The sequence below is a fragment of the Phascolarctos cinereus genome, unplaced genomic scaffold (assembly GCF_003287225.1).
Source record: "Phascolarctos cinereus isolate Bilbo 61053 unplaced genomic scaffold, phaCin_HiC Scaffold_4;HRSCAF=312, whole genome shotgun sequence".
NCBI classification, from domain to species: Eukaryota; Metazoa; Chordata; class Mammalia; order Diprotodontia; family Phascolarctidae; genus Phascolarctos; species Phascolarctos cinereus.
This window is the reverse complement of record NW_027555847.1, coordinates 86,565,257-86,583,274: the sequence shown is the minus strand read 5'-3', so window position 1 is coordinate 86,583,274 and position 18,018 is coordinate 86,565,257. Positions and strand designations below refer to the sequence as shown.

The 18,018-nt window shown below is 51.9% G+C and overlaps 1 protein-coding gene across 2 annotated transcripts in view; it reads left to right on the top strand.

Annotated features, from left to right (window-relative positions):
- Positions 1-4,778: 4,778 nt before the first annotated feature.
- Positions 4,779-18,018, top strand: part of SEMA3F (semaphorin 3F) — a 64,179-nt gene continuing 50,939 nt past the window's right edge. For both annotated transcript variants that reach the window (XM_078152363.1, XM_020999155.2), the window contains exons 1-2: positions 4,779-4,858; positions 11,879-12,039. In XM_078152363.1, the coding sequence (XP_078008489.1) occupies positions 11,916-12,039 (124 nt within the window). In that variant the 5' untranslated portion in view covers positions 4,779-4,858; positions 11,879-11,915. The remainder of the gene's footprint in view (positions 4,859-11,878; positions 12,040-18,018) is intronic.

The window sequence follows — 18,018 nt, the reverse complement described above, 5'->3', positions numbered from 1 at the left end:
GAAGAAAAGAGAGAAGCTTGAAGGCCAGAAAGGGAGGGGGCAGGGAGGGAAAGGTGGGACCAGAGGGAAGGAGGCTGTCCATTGCACCGTCATTTACACTTCTGAAGCCATGAAAAAAAAATCAATGGGAATCCCCAGAGCCAGGCTGGGGATGGGGGTTGGGGTGGTCTAGACTTCATTACAACTGTACTACCCTTTCAGCCCCATAGAGCAAGCAAACAGGCCCTGATAATCTCACTGAGACTGGAGACTGGGGTCCTTAATCCTTGAAGTGTCCCATGCTTCCAGCTATCCCAGGAAGAGGTCTCAGATCTGAGACAATCGTGCCTATTTGGGGGCTGACTATTGTCTACTGAATTTGCTGGGGCTGAATCAGAATATGCCCAGTGCTGGAGATACAAAGAAAAAGCAAAAATACCTCCTGCCCTCAGAGAGATTACATTCTAATGGGAGATACAACAAATGTATAAACAGGCACTTCCTAGCTATGTGACCCTGGGCAAGTCACTTAACCCTGTTTGCCTTAGTTTCCTCATCTGTAAAATGAACTGGAGAAGGAAATGGCAAAACACTCCAGTATCTCTGCCAAGAAAACCCCAAATGGGGCCATGAAGAGTTGGAAATGACTAAACAATAAGTAGGAGTAATATGGAATAAGTCTGGAAATGTAGGCAGAAGAAATTAAGTGTTTTTAATACCCAACAAAGGAATTTTAATTTCTTCTAGAAGCAATAGGGAGCCACTGAAACATCTTGAACAGGGAAGTGACATGGCTGCTCACAGATTATTTTGTTAGCTGAGTAGAGGATGGACTGGAAAGAGGAGAGATTGGAAGGAAGAAGCCCAATTAGGAGGCTGTTGTAATTGTTTAGGTTAGAGCCCATAGGACCTGAAGAAGGGTAGTAGAGAGTAGGGAACAGATGGGATAGTTATGGAGGAAGAAGATTAATAACTAACTCCTGGAGCAAATTTATAGGTTGAGCCGGCAAGGCTGGGCTATGCTCTGTATTCCTGGCACTGCCAGGAACTTCCATATTGATGAGATCAGAGATCTATTTGAGTCCTGAACATCTAGGTCATACTCTGATCCTTTGGCTTTCTTTAGGGGTTTCCTGAGACCTTACATCCTCCCTCAAGGAAAAGATGAGATGGGTGTTACTGTGACTCCACTTTGTAAATGGGAGAAATGAGGTACAGAGTGATGGCAATGATGAGAATAGTGATGATAAAAGCAATGGGGAATAATGGTGCAGATGGTGGTGGTGCTGGTGACCTCCCCCTTGTCAAAAATTGGCCAGTCTTGCTCACTGTCATGCCATGGGATAATGTGCCAAAGAGTTTTCTTGCTGCCACTTTAAAGGGCCTTGGGCTGGAGAGGGTGCCAAGAGGGGGATATCCTCTGAGTACCTTGTGCCTAAGCCTGATGGATGACCAGTCCCCCCAATGCTAGGTTTCTATGGGCAGAGCTACCAATGTGACCAATGTGACCTTGAGATTGGCACAGGGGAACAGAAGACATTTGTTTGAGATTGGATAAGTATGGGACCAGACCTAGAGCAAAGAACCAGTCTGCCCCTCTGATTGGCTGGTATTCAATATTCCTTCCCTTCTCTTCCCCAGCTCGTGCCCAAACCAAGCTTTCAAAAGTCTAGATGATTGCTTCCTCTTCCAAGGTTGATCTGAAAGCATGATTTCAGTTGTTGACTAGACATGTGTGCATGGGTGGACAAACTTGGTAAGGACTAGTCTTCTCTAGGGCTCTGAGCTAATCACTGAGATGCAAGTCTTAACCTCTGGCTTCTGGGATAAGGAATCGATGAGCCCTTAGGTCATGAACAACAGCCTCAGGGCTACCTGGACCACCTAGAGGTGGAAGACATCTCCTTACCCTCTGCTGTTGGTGGTCATCCTTCATTTGCCAAGAGGACCAATGTCTTGACTTTTGAGCGAATTGGATTTAAGTGAGGCAGAATTTCACAAAGTCGTCAGCCTCTTTGTCTCTTCTAGAGTCATCTAAGTCCAGTGGCAGGACAAAGGCTGGACGACCTTCGATGTCGGGGATGCAGGGGATGACCTGGGCATACTTGAGGCCTGACTAAACTCTAAGCGCTCGGCAACATCTGCTTCACCTGCATTCATGGCCCTTGGAACAAATTGTTCTCATCCTCCTATTCCACCAGGGGAAGTCTTCACATGCTTGGGGTAGACATTCCTTTGACTAACCAAAGGTTTTCAGTCCCTTTGGTTACCCCCAGCCTGGTTTAGCCCATCTACTGAAACGATTTACTGGGGTATGGCTGCTGCCTTTGCTATGGCTTCTTGGAGCCACAGGTGACAGTTGGGTGACAGGTGGACACTGAGGATGGATGAGCAGCCCTGAAAAGGGCTCAGCAAGCCTTCATAGCAAGCCAGAGGGGCTAGTCCTCTAATGAATGAAACGAAAATGAAGTGGGGAGGGGTGACTCTCCTGTTTTCTCTGGGGCTGGCCAGTGCCAAGGAAACCTGCTGCCTCTGCTTCTCCTCCCTTGAAGGAGTTGTATGGGGAAACCAATTTCCCCTTGTTGGGATCTGGGGGTTGGAGCCAAGAAGTTGGGGCTGAGAAGGGATGGGGGCTGGGCCTTTGTGCTCTGAACAGGAGGGGCCAACATCCCGCCTGGTTTGGGGTTATAATAACACAGTGTCTTGCCAATCCTGCCGATCTCACTTTCCCGGCTCCCTGGAGGAGATCAGACACTTGATCTCACTCAACTTCAGAACCCTTTTCCCCTTCCTCATGGGCTCTCCAGGAGAAACTAGCCAAGGATCATAGTTCTATTTAACAAATGGGTTAACTGAGATCCCCAGGAACAAAATTTCTCAGTGGCCAAAGCTAGGATCTGAACTCAGAGCTCAAAGCCTTTTAAATATAAGGTTCACGGGAATGGAAGAGAGCAGGGAAGGATTTGTCTCACCAAAGGGGACTTAGAAATCTCTTTGGGTTGGGCCCTAGGCTCAACCACAGGGGAGCCTCCTGCTGCTCCCTCCCCAGGAGCGGTCCAGACCGGGACTCCCCTCTGGCCTGGATTCAATACCACCGCCCCCCCCCCACTCCCGCGCTCCCTGCCAGGAAGCAGGGCGAACACTGCCATCTACTGAACACCAGAGACCTCAGGCTCGATCCCGCTGCTTCAGGCCGTAGCCAAAGCCCGAGGGACTCCCCACCCCCCATATCCTCCAGCCCCTCGGGGCAGCGGAGGTGGCTGGTTCAAAGCCCCTTGCCTTCCAATCCTGCCCTTCCCGGTCGCTAACCACTTGGGTTGAGGAAATAAGCTAGGTAAAAGGAGGCTACTTTTTTTTTTCAAGGGTACATCCAATTCCTCCTTTTTAGAAAGGAGTGGGTGGGAAACAAGGGGGCAGAGACAGAGCTCCTCGCTCCTTCTCCCCCCTTCTCTTTGCCCATCTTCTGTCCCTCATCTCCGTCTCTTCTCATCTCCCCTCCTCTCTTCCATCTCCTTCTCTTCTCTTCTCCCCCCCCCATTCTTTCTGCTTCCAATCTTCCTTTCTCTCCCTCTCTCCCCTTCCCCCCTCCGCCTCCAGCTCACCTCCTCCCTTCTTCCCTCCTCCCCTTCTCGCCTTTCCCCCCCTCTCTCACACCTAGCCCTCAGCTTTTCACCTCTTCCCCTCCCCTGGCGGCCCGCTGCTCCTCCCCCTCCTCCCTCCTGCACCCTTCCCGGGGGAGTTTAGACCCTGGATAAACACTAGACTCAAGTATATAAATAAGGGAGACAAAGCCGAAGGGAGAGATTAGGGGCTGATTATCGCCGAACAAAAGCGGTCGCCGGGCTGGGGGACTCGGCTGGGATAGGAGGGAGAAGGGGGAGCCACCCTGTTTCGGGGCTAGGGCCGGGCCCCTAGCTCGGGGGTGGTGGGCGGGGGGGCTCGTGTGGTTTAAAATATATTTAAAAAGCAGAGGTGTGTATGTGTGTGTGTGTTTAATTAAAATTTTAAAAAGGCCTGGGCTCCCCTCCCCCGATACAGACCCGGGGGAGGGCACGACTCCGCCCCTCCCTCACCCGGCGCCTTTGTGGCGACGGCCCCCAGAGCAGCTCGGCGGTGGGTGCGCGGGGCGCGGGGCCGGGCCGGACAGGTGGAGAGGGCGGTGGAAGAGGGGGCGGGGAGCGCGGGGCCGGGGCCGGGCCGGGCCGGGTGGCTCCCCGCCCCGGGAGGTGGGGCCGGGCTGGGCCGGGCTATGCAAATTCCCGCATTGAGAGGCCAATTGCCTGCGCGCCGAGAGCCGGGCTCAGTGCGCTCGCTTTTCGCCAGCCAGCCAGGCAGCGGAGCAGCCAGGCAGCCAGGCAGGAGAGCGCCGCGGCCGGCCCCAGCCCTAGCCCCGGCCCATTCCCGGTCCGGCCCGTCTCCGATTCCGACTTCAGCCCCAGCTCCGGCCCCAGCCCTAGCCCCGGTGGGCCGCCAGCGCCCCGCCTGGGGCTGCAGCCGCCCGCCCGCCCGCGCCCAGGTGGAATGCGCCCCAGGCGCGCGGTCCAGGGGGCGCAGTCAGCCCGTCCCGGGGGAGGCGGCTCCCGTGGCCGGCCCGCCTCGTGCCGCTGTCCCTGACTCTGTCCCGCGCCCCTAGCCCGTGCCCCGCATGGATTCTTGGGGCAGCCACTGAAGCCAGCCCGGAGCGGAGCGGGCCCGAGCACTTGGGCGCCTAGCGGGCATGGCCGGGGGGGCCCGCTAGGTGCGGGGCGGGGCCTTACTGGGGGGAGGGCAGGGGGCTCGGCTGGGGGGGGGCCCTGGTGGGGAGCCCTGGCTGGGCTGAGAGGGCCGGACACCGAGCCTGGGAGCCGCCGCCGTCGCCGCCGCCTGCGCCTCGGGAAAGGTGAGTGGGGCCAGAAACGGGGGAGGCTCTTGCAGGCTCCCCAAGTGGGCAGGACTGGGGGCCCCTAATTGCGCCCCCTCCCCGCTCCAACTAGGCTGAAGTCCTTCGAGTCTGCTCCCCAATCCCCCACTGGGCTTGCATCGGGGAAAGTACTGGGCCAGGACTCCTGCCTTGGGGGGTAGGAGTAAGGAAGAGAGTACGGGGCTCAGACAGAACTGACTGGGACAGACCCGCGCGCCCAACACTCGGTGAATTGAGAAGGGCTAGACCAGGTGGGCCCCTTAGAGGGGGGCGTGACGTGATCTCTCCCCCCATTTAAACCAGAGTAGAGGTTTCGTTAACTCCTTGAGGGCCTCAAACGTAGGCTTTGGGGGTGGGGTGGAGAAGCACCTCAGTCTCTGCGTGATTGAGAGCTGAGGCAGTAACTTTCCTAAGCTGGATCTTGGGGGCAGTGGACCCTAGCGGCCCCTCCTCCACTCAGGCTGGCCCTGTGTTTGGGGAGAAGGGAGCCCAAGGGGCGGAATATTTTTCCCAGCACAGATCCCCACTTTCCCATCGGTGAAATATCCCCACCACCCCTGCCCAGGAGCTTCCAGGGGAGCTTATCAACTTCTGTGCCTCAGTTTCCTCTTCTGTGAAATGTGGTGGTAGTGGGAAAGGGAGTGGGTGGAGCAGAAAAAATGTTAGGGAAATTGGTGACCGTGGAAGGAGGAGACATTGGGTGAAACTTATGAGGGATTTACTAGGTAGTGGGAAAGGGAGGGGGGGAGATCTGGTCAGGAAAAAAGTGTTGGGGAAATTGATGACAGTGGAAGAGGAGGGACATTGGGTGAAAACTTACTAAGGCTTTTGGCCCAGCATTCCTTGAGACCTCCCTGGCAATCCAGTCCCTTTCTCCTTTTTCGACCTGACTGGGGAAAGAGAAGGGACCTAGTTTGAGCATCAGGAAAAGGTGGTAGTGGGAGGGGGGAGGAGCTGTAAAACACCTTGTCTCCATTTCCTCTCACACCCCTCCCCCGACTTAATTTAGAAAGAAGGGGGAGCTAAGCACTATGATGGTGTGTGTATGTTGGGGGTGGGGGGGGTGGAATGATGGGAGAATCCCTTCTCTGCTGTACCACCAACAGACTTCCTGAACATATCTGCCAATTTTGCTCCCACATCTGCCTGTTTGTTGTTTCTGTGACTGTTATTAGTGGGAGACCCTAGGGCTGGGGAGACCAAGGCTATTTGTATCAATGGGAGAGGGGGTGCTAAGTGGGGAAATAATTCAGATATGGAGGGAGTGGGGCTATCATAATCCAGACCTTCAGGGAAGAGGCTGAATAAGGAGTGGGGTGGTGGCAGAATCTCTGGGAAGAGGACCCAGGAGTCATTGCTGCCACATATCAGCTTGAGGCCCAGTCTGTGAAATGGGAAGAGGAAAATACTGTGGCTAGGACTCAAAAGTCAAGGTCCATGGTCTGATGAAGGAAGATGGGAAGATGGAACGAAGGAGCAAAAAGAGACAGCCAGACAGCCAGACAACCCAACAGACTTGGGTCCTATCAGTCAGAGAGAGGGAAGAAAAGGGGAGGGCTACAGAAGGAGCGGGCCGGCTGGGTAAATAACACTTAATTCTTCAAATAGCTGCACTGCTGGCCAATTAACTCCTTCATAACTCCATCTCCATACTGCTTGCCTACATCATGCCCACATGCAGAGGGAGAAATGGTTGCCAGAGGGAGGATGGGTAAAACTGAAGGAACTCAGACATGTTGGACCTCCAGACTCATCTCTGTTAGACTCCAGAAACTTGGAAGGGCCAGAGATATCCTTGGACCTGGTACAGGGGGCAGGAGCTGAAAGCAAGTGAAATTAGCTGATCTCAGAGGTCCCTTCCAACTCTGAAATGTGAGGGTTGTCTGAGCAGCTGCTCCCTCATAGAATTGAGAGCTGAAAGGGACCTTGAGCTCATCTAGTCTAAAGTCCCTATTTTATAGATTTAGGAAACTGAGGTTAAAAAAAAAGATAAATTGCCTATAGACATGTAGGAAATCGTTGAGTAGGCATATGAGCCTTCTGATTCCAAAACCAACTCTTTTCTGCTGTGCCATACTGATTTCTTTTCTGGGTGGGGCCAGGGCAGACTAGACTAGGGTTTGGTTGTGGGATTTTTTTGGGGGGGGGGTAAGACTTGGGGAAAAATGCTAAGCCTTCAATAATGGCAATTAGCTATGAGTATAGAAATTGCCCTCTAGCACATTCAGAGGAAAAGCTAGCCTAAAGAAATAATGGCTGTTTCTTCCCATGTTACAGATGGGAAAACTGAGGCTTAAAGAAGGTGGTAGTGTCTCACTGAGCAGATGCAGAGACCCAGCTTTCTTGTTAGTTTCTGGAATTTGAGGAAGGGGTTAATGAGGAAGAGCCTGGGTTGGTGGGAGACCCTGCCCTGTGACAGAAATGGGGGGGGCAGTAGGGTTTCTAGTGTCCAGCCATTTAACCTGGGAATGTTGGCATTAATTTAGGGGAGCATAGATGGAGACTGAAGGCAATTCTGAGGTTCCATTCCCATTGCTGGGAAGGAATGTTCCGTGGAGGGATGGAGACCAGGAAGGCACATGAAATTGTCTCTTCCCCAGTACTTCACAGGCTACAATTCCTTTGCAGATGTAGGAATGTGTCCCTAGGGCTGGGGGAGGCTGGGCAGGGCCTCTGTAAGACTGAAGTGGATCTGCAGGAGGGGGCCTGCCTAGGCTTAGGGAGACCCTGCCCTGTATGGGGTGGGTGGGTGGAGAGAGTTGGGATTTCAGGTATGAAGTCTAGGCTGCAGATTCTGAAGAAGGTAGGAGTGGGCAGGATGGGGGTACAGGGTACTGGAAGAATTGGGAGCAAAATGGGAGATGGAGAGTTCGAAAAGGGGGAGAATTCCCTGGGTAGCTGGGCAGTACTCTTTGGAGAGATCAAGATTCTTGGGTCCCCATTAACATAGTTGGCCTCTTGGTGGTGGGGGAGGGTGTTGGGATTAGGGATGCCTGGATTTTGTCCTTTTCTCCCACCCTCTGTCTCAGCCAAAAAAACTTCTCTAAGGATTCAATCTTAGGCTTCCAGTTCAGCAACACTGGGTTATCATCGGTGAGGTATGGTGGGGTGGGGTGAAAGAACAGCCTGGCACCCAGTGATGGTTCGTGATTTTCTGAGTTTATGCCGGTCTGTCTTCTCAAAGAACCTTCTCCAGCTGGACAGGGCATTTCTTGGGTTGGCAGTGCCCTGGTAAAGCTGGGCCTTTCCTTCCATTAACCTTGTGCCCCCAAACACACACCTGAGAAGGCGGGAGCAGCAGTGGCTGCTCCAGGAACTGGCTGGGCCAGCCTGTCCTGTTGAGTCCCGTCCTTGGCCTCTATGTGTGCCTGGCTAGATTCCGCCTCCTCCTCCTCGGCTTAGCCCCCCTTTCCCCTCTGCCCCCCTCTCCCCCAGCTCTTCAGTTCTCTTTTTCTTTGTTTGCTTCCCTCCCCTCCCTCCTTCCCTCACCCGCTCGCTCGCTCACCCACTCTAGCTAGCTAGCGGGCTCAGGCGGGCTCCCAGGCGGTGGCGGCAGGAGCAGAGGGAGCATCCTTGGCCCTAACTCACCCGATTGGATTGGTTTGGGGGAACCCTGATGGGTCCAGAGGGAAAAGGGGGGTCCTTGGAGCAGGGGCAGGCATGGGTCTGGGCCTGGTCTGGTCCAAGGGGGTGGAGATGGAAGTAGGAGACAAGAGGGACAGCAGACAATGCCTCCTTCTTCTTCCTCTTTCCCTTCTTCCTCTCTTTCTCTCTCCCCTACCTCCACCCAGGCTGGTGGGGGCTGGGCAGCAGGCTGTTCAGTGCAGTGGGTGGGGGAGTAGGGGTGTCCCTGTCAGGATTGCTGAGGGCCCCTGGCTTCAGCCCCAGGATAAAATGCAGCTTCATCAACTTGTCTCAATTTGACAGGTTAAAGAAACACACAGAATCCCTGCTCTGGAACGGGTGGCCCCTTCCCACCTCCCTCCACCCTGCTTAAAGGGACAGAGCTACTTAGGAATATGTGTATTAAGGGGTGGGGTGGGGGTAGGGCAGGAGGGTGGTAGTACCCTCCTCTTCCCAGGTCTTCCTTCCTCTCTTCTGCTCTGATCTTTCCAAAAATCTCTATTTACTTTAACCCTTTCCCTCCCCTGCTGAGAGACAGCTTACAGTCATGGAAACTGAGGTATATAGGCTCTGTGGCCAGTTAGGAAGTCAGTGACCCATCTCACTTCCAATTCCTGGTGGACTATGTTTCCCTCCCTCTCCTCTGCCCAGCTCTGGAAAGGGCCTGAGCTTCCTGATCTTATGCCCCTGCAGATATTGTTGGGGGGCAGGAAGAGGGAGCTTGATAAACCAGGGATCTTGGAACATTTTTTTTAGTGGAGTTTGAGGATTCTCAACCCTGCCCACTAACTTGATGCCTAAATTTAAGCTGATCCTGTCTTGTCTCTGGGCCTTGAGTTCTTCACCTGTAAAACCAAGGGCTAAAGCTTCATAGTTTTCTTCCAGCTATGATATTCTGAGTCTTCCATATCTAAGAGGCAGGAGCCCAGGGTCCGGGGTTCCTGTTGTTCCTTCTTGCCTCCCCTCTGCCACAAGGACAGACCCACTAACCCAGGTTAGCATCACTAGCCTTGACAGTTCAGTGCCTGAAGCGTTTTGCTGGATTTGGAGTCTGAAGGCTTGCATACAGATCTAAGCTTTGCTGCTCCTTATCCTTGTGATTACAACTGAGTCACTACCTTTTGGGGCCTTGGTTTCCACATCTGTAAAATGAGGAGGTTGGCCTGGATGGCCAATACGAGGCTCCCGTCTAGCCTGAAATAGATGATCCTTAACAGTTCGATTTCGCCAACCTCTCTTTTTACAAAGGAGTTAACCGACGCTCAGAGAGAAGTGATTTGCCCAGGGTCACCCAGAGCTGATGAGTGGCAGATCCCAGGTCTCCAAACCCCAGTGCCGATGCCCTTAGAACAGAATAAAGAGCTCTTAATGATCAGTTACTCTAACCCCCTTGTTTGTTTTCTTAGCCAGAATTGAGGAATTTGTAGAATGCCTCACATCGCATTAATTTAATTAATTAAAAGGCTGTGTTTCAATGACACACCATCAGAAACTTCATTACCAAAGCTGAATGGAGGGGAGGAGTAGAAGCCAGATTATTAACCCTCTTGTTTTACTAGATAAGGTAATTAAGGTCCAAAGACGGGAAAGGACTTAGTCAAAGTCACACAGTCTTAAGCAGGCACTTTGGCAGCCTAATCCTGAATTAAGATTCCCTGGCAAGAGGAAGGCCCAGACTCAGTACTGCGTTCTTGGGTGTGAAGATGGGTGTGCACATGTGACCTAGGGTGTTGGAGACTGTACCAACATAGGCCATGTCCATCTGCTTGCCCCAAACCCCACCTCCACTCTTGAGTTCCCTAGACCCTCCTAGTCCTCAGCCCTTCACTCACCAATTCAGTAGGTGGCCCTTAAGTCTAAGTGAAGATAGGGACAGACACAGATGCAGGAGGCAGAGGCCTGCCTCCCTGATGCCTCATTCGTTTAACAGCTGGGCAGAGACTTGGCCTAGCTAGGGTAGTGGAGAGAGCACACTATGTAGAATCAGAAAGTCTGGGTTCAAATCCCCTATCCCTGCTGTTCTTTACCTATTTGACCCTGAGCAGGTCCCTTCCTATTTCTGGGCCTCAGTTTCCTCATCTGTAAAATGAGGAGCTTGGACTAATGGTCTTGAAGAGCTCTTGTGGCTCTAAATTGTCTTGATATATTTCCCTTCAGTCACCCAAAGGGTCAGGTTCTAATTCCCTGGAGTCCAGCCAGGAGAATGTAGGGCTGAGCAGGCTCCAGTCCTGGGGGGTGGGGAGGTTGGATTTCCATGCCAAGTACCCCCTCCCCATAGAGGGAGGGAGTTGGCACCACTGCCTCTGCCAATCGGCACAGTCTGGTTAGGAAGCAGTCTGCTTGGACACCTGGTGTGGGCGGCGTTCCCCAAACAGCCAGCCTGCTGGGGAGACAATATTTGAAAAACACAGATCTGAAGTGGGGCTGGTTTGGGGAGTGGAGGAGATGAGTTGGGGGGTGAAAGTTGTGCTGGGGCACTGGCTGGGATGGCTCTGGGCAAAGAGCAGGTGCTCTATGGGAAGTGGGAGCCTGTCTCTTGGCCCCTTCTCCGGCCTTCAGCCCATCTTCCTCCTCATTGTGCCCAGAGAATCTGACCTCACCCGGAAGTTCTCCTTTGCCTCAGATCTGCATTTCTCTTGCTGCAGTTGCGGGCGATTCCTCCATTTGCAGGCTCAGAATTCTTCCTGCATTGGAGGCTTCTTCTGCTCCCCTTTCTAACCCTTCTTCTATTTCACTGGGTATCTTTGTCAGTCTGTCTCTCTCTGTGTCTTCCCTCACCCCTACCTATTCCTTGTCTCTCTCCTTTCCTCCCGCCTCTCCATTCCCCCCCCCAACTCCCTTCAATAATCAAATCCAGGTTTTTTCAGTTGGGAGGAGATGGCTTGGCTGAGGTGGCTGAGAATGGCCCCATCTCTCTTCCTTTCCTTTCCTGGCTGGAAGGGGAACAGCCCCTTTTGTCAAGGGGAGGGGAGGGGGACCCTCCTGATTCCTTTGGTCTGATAAGAATGGTTTGGGCTTCCTTAACAAAGGGCCAGACCCTCCTTTTATTTGGAAGTGGGGAAGATAGGGAGAATGGGGGACCTTTTGGGAGACTCAGACCCTAGATCCTTAGCCCTGGACTAGGTTTGCCGGGGCCAGGATAAGTAAACAGGTGGGAGGTGGGGTGGGGAGTGTTGGAGATATTGACAACAAGGCCTCTTTGTCCAGACGGTATAGACTAAGACAACCCTAGTGATCAAAGCTCTCCCTACTTAAACCTTTGGTGAGATTGTTCTTTTGGTCCCGGTGGTGGTGGTGGTGGTGGTGGTGGTAGAACCTCTGTATGTCACTCATGTGGGAGTTGTCCATCCATCCTGACTTAGATTCTGTCTCCAGGTATCCCAAGGGCCACGTTTGCCTCCCTCACCCTCAGATGTACCCCATCATGCCCGCCACTGTCCTCCTCTTCTGGGCCTCCCTGCTGACTGGGGCCTGGCCTGCTGCCCTTACCAAGGACTACCTCTTTGCCACCCCCAGGGTCCAGCTCTCCTTCAAAGGTAAGAGATGGTTCTCAATCATCCATACCTGCAGATTTGCCAGTTTAGGAATCTTCTTTGGTCAGAATAGAATCCCAGGCTTCCCCTTCATCTGTACAAGCCTTGGCAAGGCAGACCCAACCTCATCTTTGTTTGAGCCAGACTAAGTGAGGCAGGAAGGATAATCGTGTTATGGAACCAAAATGGAGCGACGTTTGGGTTCTCTGCTAGCGATGTGGGGGCTTGGGATTTCCCATGGCACTGTCCCCAGTCCATGGACATGGAGGATTAAGAAGTGATGGGGTCAGTCTGGGCCCCCTGAGAGCCAGTCTAGGGAGAAGAATGCCTCTCCCAGGTCCCCGGACACAATGGGCTTGACAGGTCAGCATTGTGGTGGTGGTGGTGGTGGTGGTGGTGGCGGTGGCGGTGGGCTTACCTCGCCCGTCCTCCCCTCCCAGTGATTCTTGGGTTTCTCGTTTGTCTTTAGGAGGATAGTATTGGAGAGCAGTCAGGGAGCCCATCGGCCACTCAGTAGGCATGAGCAGAGGCCCCTTGTTGTTCAGCCTTGTTCTCCAATCCATTCTATGGGGATGGGGCTCGAGGAGGCAGAGAAGGGGCAGGTGGAGGCTCAGCCTTCAGAGAGCTCACAGTCTGGGATGGGGAGGCAGAACCTGAACCCAGGGCACAGAGAACCAATGACAACAGGCAGCTGGGATAGTAGGTGGAATTGGGCTGGGAGTGAGGGGGCATGTTTCAGTCCCTACTCTGCTACTAACTTCCTGTATGACTTGGGATTGGTCACTTTCCCTCCTCTGGGGTCTAGTCTTCCTCTCTGTAGGCTCTTCTAGATTTCTATGATTCCATGGCTTTGCTAATGGCTAGGTGTGTGATTAAGATTTAAAGGGCCATGGGAGGGAAGGGGGAGAGGTCAAAAGTGAGCTGGAGCAATCAGGGGAGCCTTCCTAGGGGGTGGGATTGGATTGGATTCCTACCCACTGGGACCTGGTAGGAATTGTGGGCCGTGAAAATCACTGGGGTAAGTATGTGCTTGTACCGGCTGGCTTTATTAGACTTTCTAAGCTTCCCTGGAGATCCAGATGTCAGGGCATTTCTCCCCTTCCAGGGACATTTGTGTGCACTTGGTATCTATGGACCTGAGACTCCCAGGGCTGGGAAGGATGTGGTCACCCCAACAGAGACAGGGGCCTGTGTGCTCCAGCTAATGTAGCTGGGCCCAGTGAGCTGTGGGCCCCAGGACTAGTCCTTTATCTGCTTACCTCCCCGAAGCTCTTTAGGGTCTGAGATTCCTGGAGGGCTCAGGCTGAGTCCCCTCTGGACAGGACCATTTCCAGGTTTCCCTTGAGCTGGTATTTTCAACAGATCAGGGAAGTGAGCTGTCTTTAATCAGCTTTTCTGCCTCGATAACTTTTGTGTGGAGTCTCTTTCCCTCTGGTGAGGCTCAGCAGGGGTGGGTAGGGGGCAGGGGCCAGGAGCCAGGGAAACTGCTGAGCTGTGGGGTTTGAGAAATGGGAGGAGGAAGAGTTAATCACTTAGGACTGTGAAATCCCCTCAACTCCCCCGCCTCCTCAATGGCCAGCCCAGGCCCCAAAAGGTGAGAGATTTATTCTGCTGACACCTCCACCCGGCCCTGTCAGCCCCACTTTTATACAGCAGCTGATTAATAAATCGGAGGGATGCCGGCCGGCCGCCCCCTCTCTTCCTTTTCCCTTCTGCCTACATAGCCAGCCCTTAGCTCTGGAAGACCACTCATTCTTCTCTTTCTCCCTGCCCCTTCGCTGTGAAGCTTAGCATAGTGTTCAATGCCCTGGGCTGCTGCCTGCACGATGTAAATGCTTCTCAGGCTGGTGTTGTTCCATGAGAGAATGGCCTGTTCGTTTCCTGGAGGACATGCTGGAAAGAGCCCTGGATTTAGAAGCAGAACGCTTGACAAGCCATGCAACTGAGAGCAAAACCGTTCACCTCTGGGCCTCAGTTTCCTTATTTGTAAAAGGGGGAGTGGGGTGGGGAAAATGATTATATCTATGCTACCAGCCTTGCATGCTGGTTGTCAGAAGTTCACTCTGTAGACTGCAAAGTGTTATCAAAATGGGAATTTTTGTCTGCATCTCAGGGGCATAAGTCAGGGTAGGCCTAAAGGGATGGGCTCCGAAATCTGTGGCTTCAACTGAGGTAGAGAAGGGGAAGGGAACAAGCATTTATTAAGCACCTGCTGTGTGTCAGCCATCGTTCTAAGTGTTTTGCAAATATGATCAACAACGCTGTGAGACAGGTGCTATTATTTTCCCCACGTTACAGTTGAGGAAACAGAGGCAGATAGTGGGTAAGTGCCTTGCCTGATCTGCCCCCCACTAACCAAATCAGCACCTCAGAAGAGAGGAAGCTGTTTGGCTGCCCTGCCTATATGTTGAAAGGTCTGGAGATTCACCTCCCTCAAAAGAGCCCTTGAAGGGGAGGGGAGCCCAGGCTCTCAGGGCCAGCTCTCCTCATCAGAGAGTCATTTTGGTCCTATCTTGGGATCCTTGCCCCCTGGTCTTATGCTACTATCCTCTGGTTGAAAGGAAATTCAGCCTCGACTCTGGCCACAGATGAGATAATAGATGTGAGCATCTGGACCCACGGCATTTTACATGCTGAAGCAGGGGGCTCAGATCTACTTCACAGAGGGGAAACTGAGGCACAGGGAGGGAAATGAACGATTTGTTCCAAGGGAAAGCTGGCATCAAAGCTAGGAATAGAAGTCAGGCAGGCATCCTGCAGCTAGGTGGGGCAGTGGACAGAGTGCTGGGCCTACAGTCAGAAAGATATGAGTTCAAATCCTGCTTCAGATACTTCCTAGCTGTATGATCCTAAACAAGTCACTTAACCTCTATTTGCCTCAGTTTCCTCAACTGTAAAATGGGGAGAATAACTGCATCTATTTTACAGGGTTGTTGTGAGGATCAAATGAGATATTTATGAAGCGCTCATCTCAATGCCTGGCACATAAGTGCTTTATCAGTGTGTATTCCCTTCCCTTCCTCTCTGCCCACAATGCCCTAAAGGATGTCATGTTCTTGGCTTACCCATGTCAGGTTAGTGCCTTTGGGGCCTAGAAGTTCAGGGATATTTCATCTAGAAATGGGGATAGGGCAGGTCCTAACTCAGACCTAGGGGAAAGGAAGCTACACCCCAGATCTAATCCCATGAAAGTTTAAGAGAAGGCAGCGGACAGCCTAGAGCCAGACCTGGTTGGGAGGAAAGGGCAGGAGGACTCCTTGAACCCATGCCTCTCCCTTCTTTTCCTCCCTAACACGAGGTTAAGAAGGGCAGTGATGTCCCCATGTCCAGGAAATATGACCTAAGGCCTTTAGACCTCTGGTGACTTGCCCAGAACAACCCATCCAAATAGCAGTCTGGGCACTTGATCTCCTGAGTTCCCTGCAAAGGAGAAAACATTCTAGGATTTTAATTTTTAAAAGGACTGGACTTGGGATCAGGGGATGTCAGTCCAGGTCCCCAGCTCTGCCTCGATCTTTTTTTTTTCTTATCTTTTTATATCATCAGACAAGCAGGTCATGCTAGGCCTCAGGAAAATGAGAGAATTGGTCCAGATAACCTCAAAGGGTTCCTCTGGTTCTGTTTGAATTGCTCAGAAATTTGCTGTTCCCTAATGGTGAGGGGCATCCCCAGGCAAACCCAGAGGTGTCCTCCTGTGGTCAGGGAAAGTTGGGGAGTTAAGTATGGGGTGGAAACTGGGGAGCTGATATAGAGGTGAGAGGGATGGCCTGGCTCTGAGCTCTGAGACCAAGTTTCCGTCTCTGGCGGAACACTCTATAACAGGAGATGATGGAGTAAGGGGCCAACTCAGTCTGGCCCTGATAAGGAGGGAACAGAGCAGTGTCGCCGAGGGGCGTTAGATAAAAAACAAAGGCAGGAACCTGAACTGAGACCGAGCTGAGGCAACTCTCCCTCTCCATTCTGTGGGGACTTGGCCAGGGGCTCCTGTGCCAGGGAAAAAACAGGGAAAAGGGATGGAGCCTCACCCTCACTCTCACCCTGGTGGAACACTCAATTTGTGGGAGGAGCTAGGAGGGTAGAATGCAAAGGACCCTGCCCTCAGTGAGCCAAGAGCCAGAAGCAGAAGGGGGGGTGGCCCACACCCTCAAGGAGCCCCTTGGTATGAGGGGAAAGGCAGCTCACAAGAGGAAAGAAGAAAATTATTAGTGAATAGAAAGCAACAGGTGGCTTCTGTTTCTCCATGTGCAAAATAGAATAGTCCTTCCTAACTTTGAAATGGGGGGATTCTGTAGGTGTGCAAAGGGTTAATTGCTATCTAGGCAGAAGGTGGGAGGAGGGGGGAAGTATAGTAGTGGGCTTCCTTGAAAGAAGTGAATTTTGAGCAGGATTTAAGAATCTTTGCAAATCATTTCCCCAAATCTTGATTCCCTTGGTATACCTCCTTTCCCAATTTAATTTATTTTTATTTATTTCATGAAGTATTTCCCAATGGTATGTAAAACAATCTTTAACATTAATTTTTAAAAAAAATGTTCACAATTTAATTTAATGAGCATTTATTACAATATATTCAAGACCCCAAACAATATTGGGGATAATATAAAGGTAGATTCAATAGAGTCTTGTCCTGAAGAAGCTTATCCCCCAACTTGAGGGATATATGGAAGAATAAACCTGCCAAGAGAGCTGACCATCACTTCCCTGCGTCAGGGGCACTCTGATGCCTTTACCATCAAATGCAAACTTTTCTGTTTGCATTTCGAGCCTTCTGTCTCATTACTCCCTTCATACTCTCCCAAGGTCCTGACCCACTGACTCCCTGTCCATCATTCAGTATATTCCATCTCCTGGCTCAGAGGCTTTGTATAGGCCCTCACTCATGTCTGGAATGCACTGTCTCCTCATCTCTACCTCTTAGAAATAATTCCTAGTTTTCTTCCAATCTCAGCTCAGGCCATGCTTCCTCCCTGGGCCCTTTCCTGATCCCTGTTCCTCAAACAGCTCCTGACTCTTGCCCTGAAAGTAAATTGTGTTTACATTGTATATATATTTGTATTTATTAGCTGTATAGATGTATCTCCTCCAGGAAATGCCAGCTTCTGGAAGTCTGGGATGGTGTCGTTTTTTGTCTGTGTATCCTCAGTGCTAAGCACTGTGCCCGCTACCCAGCAGGCACTTACATGTCCTCTGAGAATGAGGTGGATATGAAGGGGAGGAGAGGTCCAGGCAGAGTACTCTGAGCACTTTCCCAAGAGAGGGAGAGATTCCTTTTAGCGTGCGTGCGTGCGTGCATGCGTGCGTGCGTGCGTGCGTGTGTGTGTGTGTGTGTGTGTGTGTGTGTGTGTGTGTGTGTGTGTGTGTACTTCATGTAGGAAAGGTAGCCCCTGAGCTGAGCCTTGGTGGGAAGACTTCTGCAGTCAGAGATGCTTCAGGATAGAACCTACCATGAAGTGAGAATAGGTGATCTAAGGTCCCTTTCAGTTTTCAATCCTCTGATTATAACCCGGTGATAAGAAGATTTGGAGAATGGATTGGAGGGAGAAGAGATTAGAGGCAGGTAGACCAGGTAGCAGGCTCTTAGAGGTGAAAGGAGAGAAGAAATGAGAGCCTGAGCTAGATAACTATGAGATTAGAGAGGAGGGGGCTGATGAACTAGAATAATAATAGTGTCAATACTAGCTGTCTTTGAATAGCACTTGAAGGTTTGTTGATCTTTTTTTTTAAAGCTATTGATATCTTTTGTTTTTCCATCACCTTCATTTCCTAAGACACCCCTTCTCACCTCCTAAAGAATAAGAGAGAGAGAGAGAGAGAGAGAGAGAGAGAGAGAGAGAGAGAGAGAGAGAGAGAGATGACAAAGGTACCTACCCACCCACCCACCACATCATTCAAGTTAGTACTTACAGGGTGATCCAACAGTCTTGATTTGGGTTTTAAGCTGTCAAACCCTGGGAGTGTGTGAAGAGGGAGTAATGGGTAATT